The 20,334-nt window shown below is 38.0% G+C and overlaps 1 protein-coding gene across 1 annotated transcript in view; it reads left to right on the top strand.

Moving 5' to 3' along the window:
• LOC113668589 (intersectin-1) overlaps window positions 1–20,334 on the top strand; it is a 36,807-nt gene continuing 16,473 nt past the window's right edge. Inside the window, exons 1-27 of the mRNA XM_027184521.2 lie at window positions 1–462; window positions 586–669; window positions 1,199–1,262; window positions 1,620–2,266; window positions 2,821–2,884; window positions 3,144–3,433; window positions 3,668–3,930; window positions 5,082–5,231; window positions 5,559–5,699; window positions 6,202–6,286; window positions 6,586–6,725; window positions 7,233–7,425; window positions 7,929–8,246; window positions 8,751–8,866; window positions 9,539–9,823; window positions 10,445–10,677; window positions 11,108–11,199; window positions 11,815–11,978; window positions 12,380–12,410; window positions 12,694–12,815; window positions 13,023–13,124; window positions 13,381–13,408; window positions 13,783–13,980; window positions 18,829–18,890; window positions 19,343–19,408; window positions 19,881–19,987; window positions 20,206–20,278. Of these exons, the coding sequence (XP_027040322.2) occupies window positions 426–462; window positions 586–669; window positions 1,199–1,262; window positions 1,620–2,266; window positions 2,821–2,884; window positions 3,144–3,433; window positions 3,668–3,930; window positions 5,082–5,231; window positions 5,559–5,699; window positions 6,202–6,286; window positions 6,586–6,725; window positions 7,233–7,425; window positions 7,929–8,246; window positions 8,751–8,866; window positions 9,539–9,823; window positions 10,445–10,677; window positions 11,108–11,199; window positions 11,815–11,978; window positions 12,380–12,410; window positions 12,694–12,815; window positions 13,023–13,124; window positions 13,381–13,408; window positions 13,783–13,980; window positions 18,829–18,890; window positions 19,343–19,408; window positions 19,881–19,987; window positions 20,206–20,278 (4,155 nt within the window). The 5' untranslated portion in view covers window positions 1–425. The remainder of the gene's footprint in view (window positions 463–585; window positions 670–1,198; window positions 1,263–1,619; window positions 2,267–2,820; window positions 2,885–3,143; window positions 3,434–3,667; window positions 3,931–5,081; window positions 5,232–5,558; window positions 5,700–6,201; window positions 6,287–6,585; window positions 6,726–7,232; window positions 7,426–7,928; window positions 8,247–8,750; window positions 8,867–9,538; window positions 9,824–10,444; window positions 10,678–11,107; window positions 11,200–11,814; window positions 11,979–12,379; window positions 12,411–12,693; window positions 12,816–13,022; window positions 13,125–13,380; window positions 13,409–13,782; window positions 13,981–18,828; window positions 18,891–19,342; window positions 19,409–19,880; window positions 19,988–20,205; window positions 20,279–20,334) is intronic.

The raw sequence follows: 20,334 nt of genomic DNA, 5'->3' as shown, positions 1-20,334 counted from the left end.
TCAATGCGCTTGCGCTCTTGACATGTGTTGTTTAGCTCGAATGCCAAAGGGGCATGAGCTCGTGTTATCTTTTTCAGTTATAGATCGTAGTCAACCGGTGTATTGACAGTTGTAGTTCTCCAGGAGTCCTCAGGGATTAATTCCTCAGCTCACCTGTTAATCTGCCTGTGAGAGGAGGCGCTAGTGCGTTGCGCTTCATCGGATGGTGTTAAACTTCCACCGTCAATTTGAAATATTGCTGTTGTGTCGGCGTCGACTAGATTTCTGATTCGCTGGAGACTAAATGAAAAAGTCTGACACTTGAAAATGAAGATTTTTATTCTCAGGGGATAGTGAACTGAAATCTCAGCGCTTTATTGTGAAAGATTTCAGTTCGGACAGGAGCATTTTTGGTATGGCCAAGGAGTGAATTCGACAAGACACGGATGGCATCGTCAGGCGGACTTGCCCCTTCCCTACCCGGTGTGCTCATTTGTCTGAATAATTACATTTACAACATAGATTCTTTTTTTCCTCTGCTTACTTGAGAGGGTACTGTTGTTAAGATTCTCCTTTTACTTTTGATTTGGTCTCTTTCTCTTTAAGCCTCGTGGGTGATAACATCTGAAGATCGGACTAAACATGAAGCAACCTTTCAAAGTTTGAATCCAGCGAGTGGTTTCCTGACAGGTTTGCTCAATTCCTTGATATTGGACACAATTATAATAAAGTATGCTAGTGATCTTTGCCACCAGATTTGCACATTCAAGTTGTAACGTGTTTATTTGCATTCCTGTCTTATCCGCCTCCCGATAATCCATTTGTTTCAATCAAAACAATGAATGACGTTAAGTTTGTTGAACTGAGACAGTGTAATCTCTTTGATCCGACCGTAGATCTGTACATGAATCCTTAACATACAGATTAATTTGAAAGATTCTTTGCAGCAGTTTGTTAACGATCGGCTTGTGTAAAACACATTTATAATTTTATGGATTAAAACAAAAATGAATGGGGAATTAAATTCGTATGAATGGAAATTAACATAACGAACTTTAATAAGATGCACTTGGAAGGGGAATCTAATACTATGCCTATAAAGCTGTTAAAAGTGAAATTTATTTTCTGAATAACTGTTTAGTTTTTGTTTCTGATAAAATTCAAAGGCTCTAGCTAATTTTATAGAATCACTAATGATGTAAATATGTATTTCCTCTAGGGGAACAAGCCAAGAAGTATTTCCTGAAGTCTAATCTTCCACCTATGGTGTTAGGTCAGATATGGTGAGACATATTTAAATTCATAAAAATATTCTATGTGGTGCATGTAGACAGTGCACCAAAGAGTTCCAGCTTGACTGACATTCATACCTGAATTAAATTTATGGTTGAGTTCACAATAATTTTGTATTATGGGTAATTTTTGTTTTGTTGTTGAATTAAGCCTCAAATTTAACTGAGTTCCTTCTTGATAGACTTTCATACCCAGGGTATTATAATGTAAAGAGAAATTGAGTGTTGGTCACTAGTGGGAGTTCAAGGGTTAAAAACTGCTGTATGAATTAAAATGATTGGGAATGACCTTGTGTATTCTGCGATATCACAGAGGTAAAACTGAGATCTTTTTAACTGGCACTCTAGGAATCTTGCAGACATGGACCGGGATGGCAAGATGACTATGCAAGAATTTACAATTGCTGTTCATTTGATACAAAGCAAGTTAAAAGGAGTGGAGTTGCCCACATCACTCCCTAATAGTTTAAAAATGACCTCAATGCCAAGCACCTTTCAGGTGGGTCAACAGAAAGCAAAATCTTCCACTGATTGGGGTCAGTCCTCCAATCAACCAATATCAAACGGCTTCTCCAAAGCTGGTATGATGACACTGCCACACAAACAAACTTCGGGCATTTCATGGTCAGGAATAAGCCAATCACCACCACAAACAAGAGCAGCAGTGTCTTCATCATCTTCTGTATTTGGTTCTTCTTTTGGGCCGCAGATATCAGCAGGCTTACCTGCGGCATCATTATCATCATCATTTAATGTTGGAATGAGCAGTGCCTTAAACACTGCTGCTCCTAGTGCGGCAATAATAAATGGGCCTGGAGGTCAAAGTCAGAGTGGTTTTGGGCCAGGAATTCCCAGTGTCCGCAGGGCAAACTCACTGACTGGAAATTTTAGTCCAGCTGGAGCAGGAACATATGGAACTATATCACCAAACAATAGACTGAAATATAACCAGATGTTTAAAGCAAATGATTATCAGAAGACAGGCTTTTTATCAGGTGAGGAAACTGTTCAAAATTGACAGACTGACCAGTTAAGTGGTTGCTACTTTTTCTTTTTTGATTTTCATGAACCAAATTTACTGGGTTTACTCAGTACACTTAACATCACTTAGTTGGAAAGCAGTTTTGGTATATTGAGTTATTTTTGTGACAAAAAGAATTCAGTGGGGGAAAAAATCAGGTGTGAAATGTATGGGCGAAGGATTCAGCTTTGTTGTGAACAATGTATGTGGATATGCACCATGTACACTGAATGTGTCATTCAAATACAATGTATAAACAAAAACTTCCATTTGGCACAAAAGTTTACGATGGAGTCTGTCTGTGGATATTATCCATTCTAAGGTGCATACACATTTTCGATAGCAAAGGTTAAGGAAATCTGTGAGCTTTGACAAAAACTATTTGATAGATTTTAAATCAAAATGTCCCTAGTAAGGTAATGAGCATCGATGAAAGAAGTGCCTTTTAAAATCAAATTGACTTTAATTGATGCAATTAAGTGCAATGTATATATTCATTTTTGTCTGTTTTTGTTTTTTTTTTTTTAGGTGAACAAGCTAGAAGTATGTTAATTCAGTCAGGACTTTCACAGGGAATTCTTGCTCAAATATGGTAAGTTAGATTTAAAAAACATTTTAGTATTGTTTAATATTTAAATAACTAAAAGGAGCCCTTTTACCAAAGATAAATCCAGAACAATCAGGATAGTTGGACACCAGCTGAAAAATTAAAATCTAAAAAATTTCCCAGTGATATTGTGCATTGCTTCTTGTCCTCAGTTTTATGCTTTTCTTTCACATTTTTATTTGTGAACATTTGGACTTAGAACAAGTACAGTGTAATTTACCTATTTTTTTTTTTCATAATTTAGGAATCTTTCAGATTTAGACAAAGATGGACAGCTTAATATTGAAGAATTTGCATTGGCAATGCACTTGGTTGAGCTGGCCAAGCACGGTCAGGCCTTGCCCCCTACTGTTCCACCAGAGCTTCTTCCACCTTCATTCCAGTCACGGCAAGCAAGCACTACATTTTCATCAGTTGCAGATGGTCGTGAACGGTCTGACAGTGGACGAGAGAGAAGTGGGAGTGAAAGAGAGAGAAGTGGAAGCATAGATGGAAGGGCACGGTCTGGAAGTACCTCAAATGCTAAGGGAGTTTGTAAGTTTGAACAGCTATTTTTGTATCCTTGTAAGATGTTTAGGTCTTACCTTGTTTGGTACTCAAACTTTTTTTATTTGTAATCTATCCTTCTGGGAGGGTCATCAAACAAAAGTGTTAAAAATCTGCATTGGACTTTTAAAAATTAAATTTTGACATAACAGTCAACTCACATGGATTTGCAGACAGTATGGGTTGTCACTAGGTTGTTGACTTAATTCTTTTTTTGTTTAGTTACTTTTGAAGACAAGAGGAAAGATAACTTTGAAAAGGGCCGCCTGGAGCTTGAGAGGAGACGCATGGAATTGCAAGAAAAAATGAAAAAAGAAAGAGAGGAGAGGGAGAGGAAAGAAGCACTGGAGGAGGAAAGGAGACAAAGAGCAAAACTTGAAGCTGAACAGAAGCGACAAGCAGAGCTGGAGAAACAGCGACAACAACAGCTGGAGATGGAGAGAGAGCAAGAAGCACTGAAGAAGAAAATGATTCAGCAGAGACTTGTAAGACTCAAGCATATTCATGTGCAATTTTCCTTCGCAGTAAAGTTAGTAGCATTTAAGGGTACTTGTGGTAATTGCATGCACATTCAGCTTATACGTTTCAAATTTGCTAAAATTGATGAAGGTGAAAAATACATTCTGCCATAAATGACCCTGAATTTTTAATGAATTGGAGGAGATTTAATGGGTAAGTGGTTACTGTGCTGCATCAGGAATGACTAGGTCTGTACTGTACCTTTTAATAAAACACATTTGATGCACTGATCAACCCAAGACATGACAAATTATCTGTAGTTAAACCCTTTAACTACCATGAGTGACCCAGACAGAACATCTCACGGTATCAATATTATACCAAGTGGAGAATGGATGGGCATAAAGAAAAATATAAATAAGGGATTAATTATATGACCTAGTATGTAATTCTCCAAACCAACAGGATGAAAATTGGATGGTAGACAATAGGGAGAATTACGAATGAGATCTTGGGAGTGAAAGGGTTAAGTCTTGGCCAGATTCAGCCTGATGATTAGACTGTCCATGCACCACTCAGAAACTGAAGTGTTGATGTTGGAATTTATGAAGGCTCTCCTCCTGAAAAACTCATCGCCAAATAGTTTTTAGTCCCATCATGATTAACTTGTATATTCTCCTTACTGATTATTTATACAATGTCATGTACTTCTTTGAATTTAAGTGTGGGGAATTAAGCATTGACTTTAAATTCTTAAATTCCTACTCTGTAGCTAATAACCTCTTTGATCATTCCGTATGTGTGTGTACGAGCAGGTTCACTATGTGTATTTGCAGATTACATTTAACCCTTTAAATCCCAGATTAAATTTGTAATTCTTCTTATTGTCAACCAAACAATTCTTATAATGTTAGTTCAGAGAATTTAGTATTGGATCAACTAATTATCCCCAAATTGATATTTGTCTTTATTCTCATTACTTATCTGTTTGATATTGCAGGGAAACAATTCTGTCTTGGTCACTCATGGGAGTATAAGGGTTAATGTTGTCATGCATCTGTTCACTAATAGATGGCAGATGACATCAAAATGTAGCAAAAGAATCAGTAACACACTTGGCTGAATCTCAAAATGCTGGTATCATTTGGCTTATCATGTAATACCTTTTTGCTCTTAGGCTGCCCAGATTGAAGCTGAGAGGCAACGTCAATTAGAATGGGAAAAGAGAAAAAAGGAAGAACTCTTAAATCACAAAAATATGGAACAAGATATTGTCAATAATCTTAAATCAAGGGTTCAGAAACTTGAAGAAGAACTACTTAAAGTGGTGAGTACATGTGCTTCTCTATCTTTTGGTGCAGTTATTTTGTCCAGAAAAGGGTTTTGTTCATTCACTTAACCCTTTACACCATAACATCAGTATCCATATTCTCCATACTCTTCTCTAGACATTTGCTAAGGTGCTGATAAGGAGAATTTGCTTAACAGCCTAAAGATTCTTTAGATAGTGATCATTTCCTTTATTCTTGTGACCTTCATGAGTGGTGTTGTGAGAAGAAATTAGATATTGGTCACTCTTAGGGTTTAAAGGATTAAATCCAGTTGAAAACAAGAAGGTTATAACTATTTGTCAATGTTTATTCTGTTTACACAGAACCAGGCCAGAAATGAAGCACGAGAGACATTAGATAAAGAAAGACAAACATTTGTGCAGTGTCAGTCCGCAGTTAATCTTATAAATCAGAGCAGAGAAATGAGACTAGCAGAGATTAGTAGGGTTCAGTGTGATATCAAGGTATGTCTAGATGCTGTTCCAAAGTCTTTTCACCCTTTCTGTTAAAGTAACTTTATGCAGTAACTTTTTCATATAGTTACATTTGTACAATGAATATTTTCACCAGTTTGTCTGATAGCTGCAACTTTGGATTTAGCTAATCTTTTTTGTTCTTTACACAACTTCTTTCTGAAGTAGCTTGCTACACAATGTACATCCAAATTTGACAAAGGTTCTATGAAGGAACAGACCATTTTCATGCTGATATGTACTCAATCATGGATACAGTGTACCCTACTTGAAGCTTATTAGGAAGTTTGTTCTTAGTGACATATTTGCTTACCTTGTTGCAATAAGACATAACTTAGTAGATCAATACATTTGGATGTAAGCTTAGCTTTCTTTGTCAGGTCTGTTTTGAGTGATCTGATTTAAGTTATTGTGTGGAAGAATAAGCTGTTGTGGACATGTTTCTACTGACCATTCAGACACAGTACTGAATGTTTTTGCTCCTACCATTTAGGACTCACAGCAAAGAATAGTTGTAATGAAGAAGGAGAGTGAACGACTTTCACAGGAAATCAACTCAATAGATTCTAACAAATTAGGTAAGTTTGGTTTGTCACAGATTTTAAAAAAAAAGTGATCCTTACATTGTTTGCAACTATATTCTAAGCTATATGTTTGGTCTTGAAATTTGTGCAGGTATTTCAAGCAATGAGATGAAAATTGGGTGCTTGAAACAGTTGAAATCTATAAGCTTTCTTTTGCTCATTGTGTTAATGTTTAAACCTTATGAATAAGGTCTCTGTTGAACCTTGTACATGTAACATTTCCTTATTTTAGTACATAGCTTGCTTTCCTTGAACATACAGTAACTATTCATGCTTGAATTGAAAACTTTCAGGAGACACCCATGGCAATGTTATGGCCAGTGTACAGGACTCAGGGGGAAACTTGAGAAGACTCCAAACATTACAGAACAACATGGAAAGGGTTCTTTCTGAGAAATTTAAGGAGCTTGACACTGTTAATACACAGCTTAAGGTACCGTTAAGCAGCTGTTGTTGATATCACATCCTAGGCTTTCGCTCATCTGGACTTTGCTTTGTAGGTTTAGTTCCTTGCTAAGTCTTAAATCTTTTACTTCATTTTAATCAGGTTTAAGCAATCAAGTTTCTTTAGTTGGTTATCATGTCCTTTATCCTCCTGACTTTTATGTGTGATTCAAGGGTGATGTTTTAAGAAGAAATTAGATGCTGGTCACTCTTTGGGGTCAAAGGGGTGAGATGCATTGTTCAAAGTGCTGTTTGCCTTTTCATTGATCATGAGTCAGACCTGCAATGTGCCATGAAATAAATGCAATATTTTAGAGGGTGCAAAGGTGACACCTGCTTGTAAATTGCAGTCACAGTAATTGTGCAGTTGTACTTAAATATGTAAACTGGGACTGCATATGTCTCTCATCACTGGAGAGTGCCTTAATGTGAGAGTCTTTTGCATGTTATTGGTAACCTATCAACCTTCTCATAAATAATACAATCATATTTTCAGGATCTTAACACAAGTGCACAGCAATTGTCTGGACAAAGTACCAGGCTACAACACATATCAGAAGCTAAACAGAGAGAATACACCACTTGGAAACAACGGAAAGATGAAGATGATAGACAGCGCAAAGAAATGGATGCCAGACGGAAACGCGAAGAGGAGGAAGCAAGGAAACAGAGAGAAAGAGAGCTAGAAGGTCAGTAACTTGCAGTGCCAGCATTTTCTTTACATGCCTCCAAGAAGTGATTCCTCTTGTTTGTTCTTATATACAGGTAGTTTTTTTTTATGAAAAAAAGGAAGAAAACAGTCCATGCAAGATGCACATGTGATGTCAAGTTGTCATTCAGATCTTATTATTTGCACAACTTAACTTTTTACACCCTAACATTAATATTCATATTCTCCACACTGTTCTTGTTACATTTACTATGTTACTTACAAGGAGAATTTTCTTGGCAATCAGGAGCTTCTTCAATAAGCGATCATTTCCTTTATTCATACGACTCAGTGTTATATGTGGTTGAAGGGTGTTATGGCTAGGAGAGATTAAACACCAGTCACTCTTTGGGGATAAGGGTTTATTAAGTCATTGTTACATTGTAGTGTTACCAGCAAAAGAGTATGTTCATTTGTTATCTATGCGTACCCTGCATGCATTTCAGTACTGTTATTTCATTTGTATCTTTTGTCATCTTTTAGCCATGAGACAAGAACAGGAAAAACAGAGGAAGGAACAAGAGATGCGCCGACGCCTTAATGAAGCGAGACAGGCTGAAGAAGCCAGAAGACAAGAGGAGCTGAAAAAACAGCAGCTTATAACAAAAGACCAGATACTTGTCCAACAACAACAGATGTTAGTGTCAAGTGCACCACCAATGGTTAGGCACATCAGTAGCGAGTCAACCAGTAGTACCAGCAACACCAGCAGCACATCAGCTGGTGATGTGAAGCATAAGGTCCTCCAGATGCAGCAAATGATAAAGGAACAATCAGCCGAAGTGAGACCAGCCCCTTCAAGTAAGATTGCTAAGATTTAAGCGTGATAGATGTGGTTCAACCCCTTCCCTCCCCCCCCCTTTTTTTTTTTCATGGTCATGAGTTTAGCATACCAGATTAAATTTTACTTTCCTTTGGCTTGTACTCATTTTCCTATTCTTTTGCATAAAAAAAGAAAAATCAAACTAGTTTGAAGAAGTTATAGCAAAGATGAAGCTTGAACCTAAACTTAATTATACATGTTTAACCTCTGATTTTATAATTTGGTTTAATCAACTGAGTTTACAATGTAAATTGGCTACAGTAGAGTTAATAAGCTGACATTTCAAGTGTTGGCCCTTGTCAGAACAAATATCCTCTAATTTGTGTGCTATACTTACATGTACAACTTTACATGGTTTGTGCAGAAATAGTACATGCCACCCTGTAATATTACATACTTTCATTTATTTTCTTTCTTCTGATAAAGAATGTTTATCATATACAGATGAGCTCTTTTCAACTTTATTTCTTTTTTAATTACAGATCTCTTTAAACCCATTTCAAAACCAGTGTCAAAGAAGGAATACTACAAAATTCTTTATGAATTTGAACCCAGAAATCCTGATGAGATGGCCATTGAAGAAGGAGACATTGTCATAGTAAGGGTTCAGAGGAATTGTATGCATCTGGCAAACAATAATTAAGTGGTTCTTTCAAGCAGATGACTCCAACAACAGTTATGAAAAGGCTCTTGCACAAAAAGGGGGTTATATCACTTTGTAGGCCCACTATTTTTTTTGCTAGACTTGTGGCATGTTTCAACACTATAAACAGACTGATGTTCACAAGTCAGTGTTCACTTTTAGCCTCACAATACCTGTGGATACTGTACATACACAGAGTAAAGCATTGACTTTGAAACAAAAATACTGCATGAAACTTACATCTAAATGCCAAACAAGCTGCAAAAAATTACATTTAAGGTTAAGTACCATCTATTTGAAATTAAGCAGCAAAAACATTAAAGAAAACAAGATTGATGCAAGAGCTTTTTTATAAAACTCCAAACTTTCTAGCTTCTTACTGTCTCAGTTGCCTTTCTTTTCTTCATTTCTGCACTGACTAGAGTCTTAAAGTATGATCAAATACCTTTAAGGGTACCCCACTGGGGCCCTCTTTAGCCAATTTCTACAAAAGGGTATGTTTTCACTTATACACATGTGTAACATGTTTCTGTTTAATTACAACACACTTTATTTGTAATTAGTTGTTCACCTAAGACAGACCATTTGTCACACATTTCTGTACACATGTACCTTTTCTTTTCCTAGATTGATCCCAGTGAAAGTAAAGCTCCACCTGGTTGGCTTCATGGTGAGGCAAATGGCAAGAAAGGCTTGTTCCCAGCAAATTATGCTGAAAGAATCACTGAGGAAGAAGCAAAATCTTCTGACAAATCTCAAAAAGAAGCTGTCACTGTTTCACCTCCAGAGAGCTCTTCTACGGTAAAGTCTCTTACAGCAGCTCTCAACATGCAGTTTTCTACAGGAGGCACAATCAGTGCGGCAGTTCTGAACCAGAACTCTTCTGTAACAAACACAAATGTTGTCCCAGAGGTGAGAGAAAAAGAAATAAATTATTGAAATGTATGTTGTGTTTCAGCTGTTAATGTTATGATTGTGGTTTTGGTATCATTTTCCTTCATCTTTTTCATGGTCTAAATCTGAAACAAACAAAAATTAAAAATCCAGTTGGTAATAAAAAATTCTTAACCCTTTAACTCTCAAGATCTCATTAGAAATTCTCCTCACTGTCTTCCTCACAATTCTAATGATTTTAGTTCATAGAGTTATATATTGAATTTACTAATAATCCCTAAATTGACAGTTTTCTTCAATCCAATCACTTGTTTGCTAGATATTGTATTGATATTGTAAGGAGAATACTGTCTTGGTCACTCATGGGAATTAAGGGTTATGAGAGAAAAAATTTGAATCAAAATGTAAAACATTTAGTATCACAATGGTACAGTTGTTAAATTATATTTGCCAATTTCTGGCAAACTTGCTGGTATTTACAGAAGTCGTTCAGCCATCTGCCACTTAGAGACTGAAGTCTCTAAGTCTCTACCACTTAGAGACTGAAGTTTTGATGTAGAAATTTGTGAAGGGTTACCACCTGAAAAGTCATATTGCCTGTCTCCAGTAACCTGTCAATACAAACTGTTTTTCTTGCAGGCGCCAAAGACTGCTAGCACCCAACAGTCTGCCGAAGGCTTCAGAGTGATGGCATTGTATCCTTACAGAGCGAAAAAAGATGATCACCTCACGTTTAATAAGAACGACGTGATTATCGTCAAGGAGCAGCAGGACATGTGGTGGTGTGGTGAACTCAACGGCAGTGTGGGATGGTTTCCTAAGTCTTACGTTAAACTTCTTGGAGGAGTTAGTGGAGCCACAAAACCGGGCGAGTAAGTGTGACTGTTATGAAAATGAAACTTCACATTTCGTGGCGTTTCAGCTTTCATGAAGCTGGTATCGTTAGTCACACTCTAACAACAGCATGCATGTTCTTCACACTACTCTGTATATATATATTTCCCAAGGTTCTGACAAGGATAATTTTTTTAATCTCTGGTGATGATCATTTCCTTTATTCTCGTGGCTTCAATGTGTTATTCAGGGGTGATATTGTTAGGAGAAATTAGATGCTAATCACTCTTAAGGATGAGAGGGTTAACTAGTGTATCTAGGAGGCAATGCTCGAACTTCGTTTTAGCCTCAATTTACCCCCTGTTATCAGCCCCCTCTCAAGGTCCTGCTCTTTGAGTAACCATACAAGTGTAATCTATCAGTATCAGGGCTCTGAATGATCCCTCTGTTTTGTTTTGTTTTTTGAAGGACAAACGGGGCACCGAAAGAACAACCGAGTAAGTCTCCAGAATCCATTCCTCTTACTGAACCAATTCCAAGTTCACCAACAACACTGTTTGGTAAGTAACTGTTGACCAAAGATTAATCCAAGCTTGGTTTTCGTTTGATTTTCTGAGTCGCCCTGTTTAATGCTCAATCGGTCGCAACAATTTAAGGCTATTAGGCCAGACAATCACGAACGTTTCATGATCACTTGGATTGCTTCAAACGACTCGAAAACAGGGGCGTTGGAGACAATTTGGGCGATGGTGTGGATTGAAGTTAGCAGAATCTGTTATGTCAGTTATTGATGCGCTTTCCATGGTGTAAGGCACACATTTCATGTGGCTAGAAACGAGTAGAAAAGTAATCCCAATAGATGTTCATTGATCATGTCAAAGGGCAGATCATATTAGTTTCTCGAGCAATTTCAAACTTGTGATCCTTTGTTTCTCGTTGTCACGTTTTTCTAACAATGTGAGCTACAAACGGCAATTTACTTTAACCTCCTGGATGGTTTTTTTAAAGTTTCCAATTGGGGTCGACTGGAAAATATCCTCTTCTTGGAGAAAAAGATGTTACATCTGTATCGAGACTGTCTGTCGAGACTGTCTACTTACTAATGAGCGGCACTGTATCTCTCGCTTTAGTGAGAAAAAGGGGCTCACTTGCAGAATTGCTTTTGTTTATTTCAGAATGTGTAGCGGTGTATAATTACTCAGGTGAAGCTGGTGACCTGTGCTTCTCTGAAGGTGATGTTATTAAGGTTTATAAAGATGAAGGCGAGTGGTGGGAAGGAAGCTGCCGAGGGGAACAAGGGCTGTTTCCTGCCAACTATGTCAAGAAAAGGGAGACAGAGGTACTTATGAAAACTTGCGTTGAATCTGTTTGGACGGGAGTCGGCTCGGCAAACTCGGTCGAATACTGAACATGACGTCAAGTTAGTCTGTGCAAGGGTCTCTGTTAGTAAAGACGCGCAAATGAGGGGTGGGAGAAGATCGGCGGGGTCTGAGAAAGAGTGACGACGAAGCGTGCAGTCCTTCTTTCCTTTTCTCTCCTTAGTCCCCTCGTCCTCTCTCTCTTGCTCGTTCCGTCGGCGCCTATTCGTAAAGTTTTCCGGAAAAAAACTAAGGGAAATAAAATGATTCGAAAAGACTTCAGTGCGCGTTGATGAGAAACAATCTCGGATTTTTTTGGCAATGCATGCTATTTGTTTGCAATGCACAGGTAATTGTTTGAAATAATTTTTTGTATTTTCAGGGACCAAAAGCAGCTCCTCGCATGAAGCCAGGTAAGAACTCACCCAAAAAAAAAAAACAAAAAAAACAAAATAAACAAAATAAACAAAATAAACAAAAAAAAACCGTGAGAAAAACGGGAAAACGTGAGTGTTCTAGTCGCGATTGGTTTTGATTTGACATCTGATTGTTTAAGAGGGTGGCGTGGTTTTTTTTCGACCAATCACAGAGCGAAGTAAAGCCAGAGCACTGCAATTACGGTCTGTTTCCAACACTCAATGAAAACTTGCTTTTGTGTGATTTAAAAGTTTACCTAAGGATTTTTTGGAATTTCAGAAATTGCCACTGTGATTTCGGCGTACAATGCATTGTCAGCGGAACAGTTGTCTCTTTCACCCGGCCAGCTGATCTTGGTCAAGAAAAAACACCCCGATGGCTGGTGGGAAGGTGAACTACAGGTACAGGGATTATACGTACTCCATGTACTTTCTGTTTTTTATTTATGTCATGTCGCGCGGAGGCCTAATGATAATATCGCTTTACTTTAGATTGGAAACTCTTAGTTCAAGACTTAACGAAGTCATTGTATTCTCTCTTATTGCGAATTTGTCTACGACAACTCAGTGTTCTTAATTCTTTATTCTTTTGTTTGTTTGTATCTGTAGGCTCGTGGTAAGAAACGCCAAAGCGGCATGTTTCCAGCAAATCATGTGAAAATATTGGATAGGAAAACTTCGCCAGCAGCAAGCTCTCCAGTCACAGAAAGCGTAAGTGTCCCGAAATGACATCTGAAACTGCACGTACATGACTTATCTTCACAGTTGAAAGCTCTTGTTTACTGTTGCTTTAATTACACTGCCAATGTCGGAGGGGTACTTTCAAACTCGTTTTTTTCAATGATGCTGGGTTTCCTTTTCCATGCTCTTCACGGTAAGAGTATATTTCAGAGTTTTTTTTAATCCCTTTTTTGTTAAAGTTCCTACTAAAAGCTAATTTGGTGCTATTCCACTGCCGATTTTTCAGGTTTATAGTGTTCCTCCTGTGGCAAGAGGTGAGTTTCTAAAAGGATTACCTTTTATAAAAGCGTGGAATTGTATGCCTAAGTCTAAGTTGTGACTGATTTTCCCTCGTTTCTTTCCTCGATCTTTCTCGTAATTTGTACGGCGCCGTTAATGTTCCTTTTCGATAGATACTCTACCTCTTGGATGTTTTTTTGCCAGAGAACATTAATTCATAGCTTTATTCTGTTGAAAGTTCATCTTCTCTCACGCTTAAAGTGACCTGACTTAAAGGTTTTTTTAAAGGTTCTACAGGTTTGACAAAGATTTCGTCCTTTCTTTCGTCTCTAGTGACTGCGAACTTAGAACATGCTCACCGTTTCCGCTTGCTTCCTTTGATTTAGTTTATTTGTTTTAATCTCCACAGCGAGACTAGAGCAGGTGTTGGCCATGTTCCCTTACACGGCCCAAAACTCTGACGAGCTCACCTTCTACAAGGGAAGCGTTATCACCGTAGTAGGTAAGGATGGAGACTGGTGGAAAGGAGAAGTGAACGGACAGACGGGCTTGTTTCCATCAAATTACGTTCAGACTCTGAGTAACGCGAAAGTGGGAACGACTCAATGTAAGTAAACAAGTGAAGGTATTTACTCTTAGAACTGTTGGACATGTAAAGTCTAACCTTTCCGCACAATTTCAGTTCGTCATGCAGCAAGTAGGTAATAAGAATATGAACCGGACAGAGTTATAAATTTAAGAGGCCTCATCTTTGATGTTGCACTCAATACTGGAAACTACTTTACGAGGGAATATATCGCGGTTAGAAGGAAGAATTACTTACCGGATCTTAACCCGCTGCGGTGCTGTTTTGCGCTCATGTAAGGATGGTCGTCTGATTGCACTGGTTATGAGATCGAGAGTTTCGTGTAAAATGTAGTGCTGTTGTTTTAAAGTTCACTCCGGTGAAATAGTAATTGCGTTGAAGCTACGTTTTCTGCCTCTCGTTAATTATTAGTTTGATTAAATACATGTATGTCTCAGTCTAATGTTAGCTATTGAGCAAGACGTTTGTTAAACTGCTACTTTGGCTGGAAAACCTCTAGCGACCCAGACGTCAGATTTCAACCATTGGGAATGAAAGTACAGCAGTACAATTATAACTTTGATTCTAAATGAGAACCTGCTTTGAACTGCTTATTGGAAGGCTATAAAATAGCTGTTTCTCCGCTTCAAATATGTATTATGAAACTTGTCGACTGTGGATCATGTTTGTGGGAAAAATCTGACTCATACATGAGGATTCGCACCCCAACTAGGTCCGATGTTGTGGTCAAATGTTCCGATGTTGCGGTCAATGTTGTGATGTTGCGGTCGAATGCTCCAATGTTTTGGTCGGATACTCCGATGTTTTGGTCGAATACTCCGATGTTTTGAATTTGCTGCAGAGAACTCGTTAGCGAGCCTTACGCTACTGAAATTTTACTCTGTACAATCTGCTTGCCATCCTAAATGTAATTTCCTCGTTATTGTTGTGTTTTCCTCTGCAGATTGGAGGGAATGAGGACGACAGAAATGCTTTGGGATTTATCTTCGCTTAAATTGCGCATCTAAATGATCTCGAAATATTTTGAAATTATAGCCTCTACATTGATCATTCGGTTGTTGTTTTTAAGTATTTCAGTAGTAGAATTTATCCAGGTCCGCTCGATAGATCGGGATTTAAAACGCGTATAAACTAAAAAAACTAAGGGATTAGCATTGAAAGGCTGACTCGTCATAGCTATGGAATTTATTCGATGTGATTAACCAGCTGGAATATTTTGTTAGGTAACGCGTGTTATTCTAGATATATAATTATAACGGTTTCTGCCGGGAACATTATTTTTGAACCAAATAGATAGTTGATCAGACAAATTAGGTTTATGATCGGATCATAAAAGTAGCTAGGTAGAGGATTTTTTTCAATTGGCTGGTTATAATATGCCGTATACCTAACTCTGGTGGTTTGATTTTTTTAGTCGCGCATATATGTCGTCCAGATGATTTGGTATTATCAACCGAGTTGAAAATGTAAATTGTCCACCGTATTGAGTTTCTTTAGCTATACTTGTCGTTAAATTTGATTAAGTTTCTTTTGCGGAACGAGACAATTTAGTTATAACTATGACGCCCTGTAATGACTGGTGGATGGAAAATAAAATCAATATTTAATTTGACGCTGTTTTGTATCATATTCTAGTTAATTTTTCCATTCCCAAAGCATTTTTGTCCGCCTCTACCTCGACTGCTGGAAAGGATCCTGCGGCACCAGTCAATGATTCTTACGCAAAGTTTGACGAGACTCGTGAGATTGGTGGATATTGCTTCGGGTCAAATTACTGGACTAGTCGACACGCAAACTAAATTACCTCGTCGATGGCTGAAGGATCCTTTTCAACACATACCGTACCCCCCCCCCCCCCTTCTTTACTCTCTTTTCCGTCATCCTTCCACCCAAGCTAGACTGAACTCTCAAGTTCCTTTTTGATAATTTTCCGCGAAGCTAGCAGAAAAGCTCTGACTGTTCACTGATAAAAACGATTTGAGGACTTTACCGCTAGGCCTTGCTTCCTTACACAAACTCACATCCAGAGCTAAATAAAAATAATGATAAATACTTCTAGGATAAAATTAAATTCGCCTTATCGAGGAACAGGGCGAACTGTAGCAAAGTGAGTTGGAAAAGGTTTGCAATGTTTGAAAGAAAGTCGTGAGGCTTAAATTACTCATTTTGAAGGAATGCAAGTGACTCAAAGTTAGTATCCACGATCGCACTTTTCAGACTTTCGTTTTCGTGGGAAGGTGTGTCGAGTATCATCGACATCGTCACCTAGCAGTTTTGAAAAGGAAGTCTGAGGTGGTTTGCTTTCTACGCGGGAGACTTTTTCCCCTGGTGACTGGAATATCCAGCTTAGACATTTGGATGTCATAATGTCAGAGGTGACACACGTACTTGAATACAGCTTGTGTAGAAGGTGTTACGAATGACCCTTCCGTCTAGGAACAACTGCCAACTAGTGCGGCTATCGAACAAAGTAAAAGAAAAACGCGTGTTTTAAGGCCCGCGAGTTAAATGCCTGCAACGCCGTCTAGTCAGATTCTTTCACATTTTTGTGTAAACGAAGTATTTCTGAATCGGTCAACTAACCTTTCTTGCGTTTCCCGTTGTATTTCTGCTCTCGCAAAGCTTTTGCTGAAAGACGTTTTGGTTATGGTTTCCCAACGTAATTCGTTTGGTTAATTTTTTAATGATATTTTTCCACAGGGAAGTAAGCCAAGACTATGGTATGTTTACAATATAAAGTGTCGCGATAAGGTGGATGATGCAACAGTAGCTGGTTCTTACATTTAAATGTGTTTTCAAACTGAGACATTTAAGCGGGAAGCAGGTTACTACATTACTTGAAAAAGGCTCTTAAAGACGAAGTCATGTCTGTTGAACTTTGAAAATTAACCTCTTCTCTATTTTTTTTTAAGCAAGCTATATGACCCTTATTTGATATTAATGAAATCGAAGTAAAATGTAAATTTCGCTTTCCCTAAATATCAGAATATTTAACCGGCTGATGCTGGATATTACCACGTGGAAGTTATGACTCAGTGCTATTTTTAACCAATTAAAAGATATCTCTCGAAAATAATCCGCATTTCCGTCGAAGCTAGCAGCAGTGTCAGTGTTTCGTCGTCGTTTTCAGAGCTTTAAAGCCGCTTGATCGAATACTCTTTCATTCGTTTGTTATTACTGTTACTTTGCGTTATGGGATTCAGTACGCGTGGGGAATCACCACTTCAAACCCGTGTGGCGAAAGCTTGTCGTAAAAGCTTGCAAAACCTGAAAAACCAGTTTCGTCCCAAGAGAAAAGTTGTCGTCACGAAAGAAGAACTCAATCAAAACAATCGAAATATTTTGCATGGTACGTAACATTTATTTCAAACAACGTTCATTAAACCCGTAGGTCTCAGAAAGGTTGTGTTTTTTTTCCGACAGCGAGTTACTAAATTGATGCGTTCATCGATGGCAATTGGTAAAGAAACGATATTTCAAACGCTGTATAACTTTTTAAATTGATATTTTGTACAGTTTCGTTCTGTTTGACCTCTATTGGGCATTAGGTTAACAATCTTTTCGTTTTTATCCCTCAATTTGAAACAAATATTATTTGATTCTCTGCTTATCGTGGTTTTTGTTAACTGAACCCAGATTCAAGGTTTTTGCGATGCTTGGCGTTCAAACGGAAATTCAATTCGAGCGCTTGTTGCCAAGTTTCACTTTCCATATGAACGAAACCTCGAAGAAACAATACGCGTCAAATTATTTTTTGTTTGCATTTTCAGGAGATTATTTCGGGGATTTGTGCCTCTTTCAAACAATTATCCTAAAATTTTCAAGTGTGTCGCTGTAATCTTTGTTAATCCGCTCTTTTCTCTGATCTTTCTAGATCTATGTGTTTTTTTGGCTTATTACTTCAACATTCAGTGTTTCACTTTCTTTCACGATCAACATCATCAACAATCTTAAGCGCTAAAATTGTTTCAGTTTGCCATTTCTTGTACGGGGAATCTTCCCGCTTTCCTCGTCAATCCTTCTTCCTTCTCAGCTCTTTGTGAGCAGTTTGTTTTTTCTCCCTTTCTTACTGAGCCATTTTTTTTCGTTACTTTCCCTCAAGCTGAAGCAAGTTTACCTTTTCGCAGTAATCCACGTGTAGATTATTGCATGTGACTTAGCTGCTTTAAGATTTATGAATCACCAAGGAAGTTGATTCAATTATCTGCGAGATCTGTGACCTGAAGAATTGACCCTAGCTGTCAAACTAACTTATCTGCCTACTACCTGAATACGGCCATACCTATACTACCTGGGAAAAAGATCCGTGTGAATACCAGCTGTGGAAACCAATAACAACAAAAACAATTTTTTTAATTTATTATTTGTTCTTCTTAGTTTTAATATAAGAGTTACGGCTAGTTCGGTCGGCAGATAAATAATATTAATGTAGGCGGGCCAGACTACAAAATTTAATGAAATAATCCGAATATTACGCGTTACAACGCCGTGGTCGAAATTGTTTATTTGAGCTTTACATTGGTTCGTATGTTTCTGTCTTCTTAAACTGTTCTTTTTTTGCCAGCCTATTAGATGTTGAGAACAATTGATAGTATCTCAAGGAAATGTTGACGCGTATGCACCCTGTCACGAGAACGCTTGGAATGATTAAAAGTGAATTTAAGAATATAAAGTTTGCCTTGCGTTTATCCTTCTACGATTTGGACAAAAGTCCTATCTCTTGTAACTGTGGTTCTTGTGTGCGCCGTAAAAATGGAAAGAAAATTTGGCATTTTACCACTGTTTTGCGGCAGACAAAGACCTGATTGAACCGTCTGTGCAAAAGTTTCACTCAGAATGCTTTCTTATCTACGGCAATTTTCTCGACAGGGACTGGATCATTCGATGAAAAAGTGTTGGCGACTATGTCTTCAACAGAGCGACAGAGACAGGTGCGATTGCCAAATCCTAACTTTATATTACTTTGTTTCTCGGTCTGAGCATGACATTACAACCAAAACAATGCTGTTTCAGATTACCTTCCCCTCAGCCCAATTGGCTTCACTGAAAAACTTTCCTTTGTTTATCATCATCTGCTTATCTTTAGTTGTGAGGTTTTTTTGTTCCAGGAGCAACCAATAATGTATCGCTTGTAACAGAAACATGCGACCTTTGTTGGCATGCCTTTCTCTGTAGCCTCAGTAGGTTATTTCGCCTTTCGTTTAGACATGTGGCTGGGTTATTTCTTAAATACGTATGATACTGAGCGTTATATCGCCTCTCCTCCCTTCCAGATTATTTTCAAGAAGTACTTCTTGATTTTCTGGCAGTGACACACTGAACATATAACACAATATTTGCTTTCTTGTTGTTTCCGTCATTCATAATTATCTCTCCTCTACAGAATGTTATATATGAATTGATGAATTCGGAGCAGAGCTATATGGATGATCTGAGTGCGACTTTGGAAGTAAGTGCATGATGGACTCAGAGTTGATTAGCTGAGGAGTTTATCAAATTAATTCACAAAAAAGGAAGGTATTGCACTTTCTCTCACCCCTTGATTGTGAGGTCTTCTGATGAGTTTTTTGTTGAACAGCCGGCCTAGCAGTGATTAGGGTTAAATGATTAAGGAAAAAGAAAAAGGTAAATAAATATTGGGGACAAAGCAGAAGGCCGAGTATTTTAGCGCAGTGGTCTTATAATCTGTAGGATCCAATCGAGTCCAGTCTCTCTACTTTGAAACTTGTTGGATTTGTCGTCAGCACTTTCTTGTTAGTTCTCCAGCATCCCTAGCAGCTGGTCTGTTATTTCACCATTAGCTGTGTTAAGTTCATATAATTCAGGGCTCCAAATCAGGGCTGTTTTAAAGAAAGGCCATTTTTATTTAAAGCTAATGTACAATAAAGAAAGTTAAAACTATTGGTACTTATTTTATACAGGTGTTCTACAATCCTCTCGCTGATTCCGGTCTAGTGACGGAGCAAGAACTTAGCACTGTGTTTATTAACTGGAAAGAGCTCATCTGGTGTAACATGAGGCTGCTCAAGTAAGTAGTTATACAATGCTTTTTATAACGGTCCTTTCAAACCCTAAAGTGAATAATTAAAATCACCCAGTTTAGTGTTTGAGAACTCATGCTACGATGATACTCAAACAGGCCAAAATAAACACCTTGAACTGTGTAATCGTATTTTTTGACGTTTTGTATCATGATAAAGCAAGGCTTGGCTTGTTCACTAAGTTGTCCGCTGTTTTGATCCACAGGGCGTTTCTCATTCGAAAGAAGATGAGCACCAACGTGGCAATTACGTCGATTGGGGACATTTTGTGCGAAATGGTGAGATCTCTTAAAACCCAAACTTACTGTCATGTCGTATTTCATTTGAAAGAGCA

Source organism: Pocillopora damicornis, chromosome 8 (genome assembly GCF_964200805.1).
Source record: "Pocillopora damicornis chromosome 8, jaPocDami1.2, whole genome shotgun sequence".
Classification (NCBI taxonomy): domain Eukaryota; kingdom Metazoa; phylum Cnidaria; class Anthozoa; order Scleractinia; family Pocilloporidae; genus Pocillopora; species Pocillopora damicornis.
Note: the sequence above shows the minus strand (reverse complement) of the source record. Positions and strands in the feature narration are given on the sequence as shown.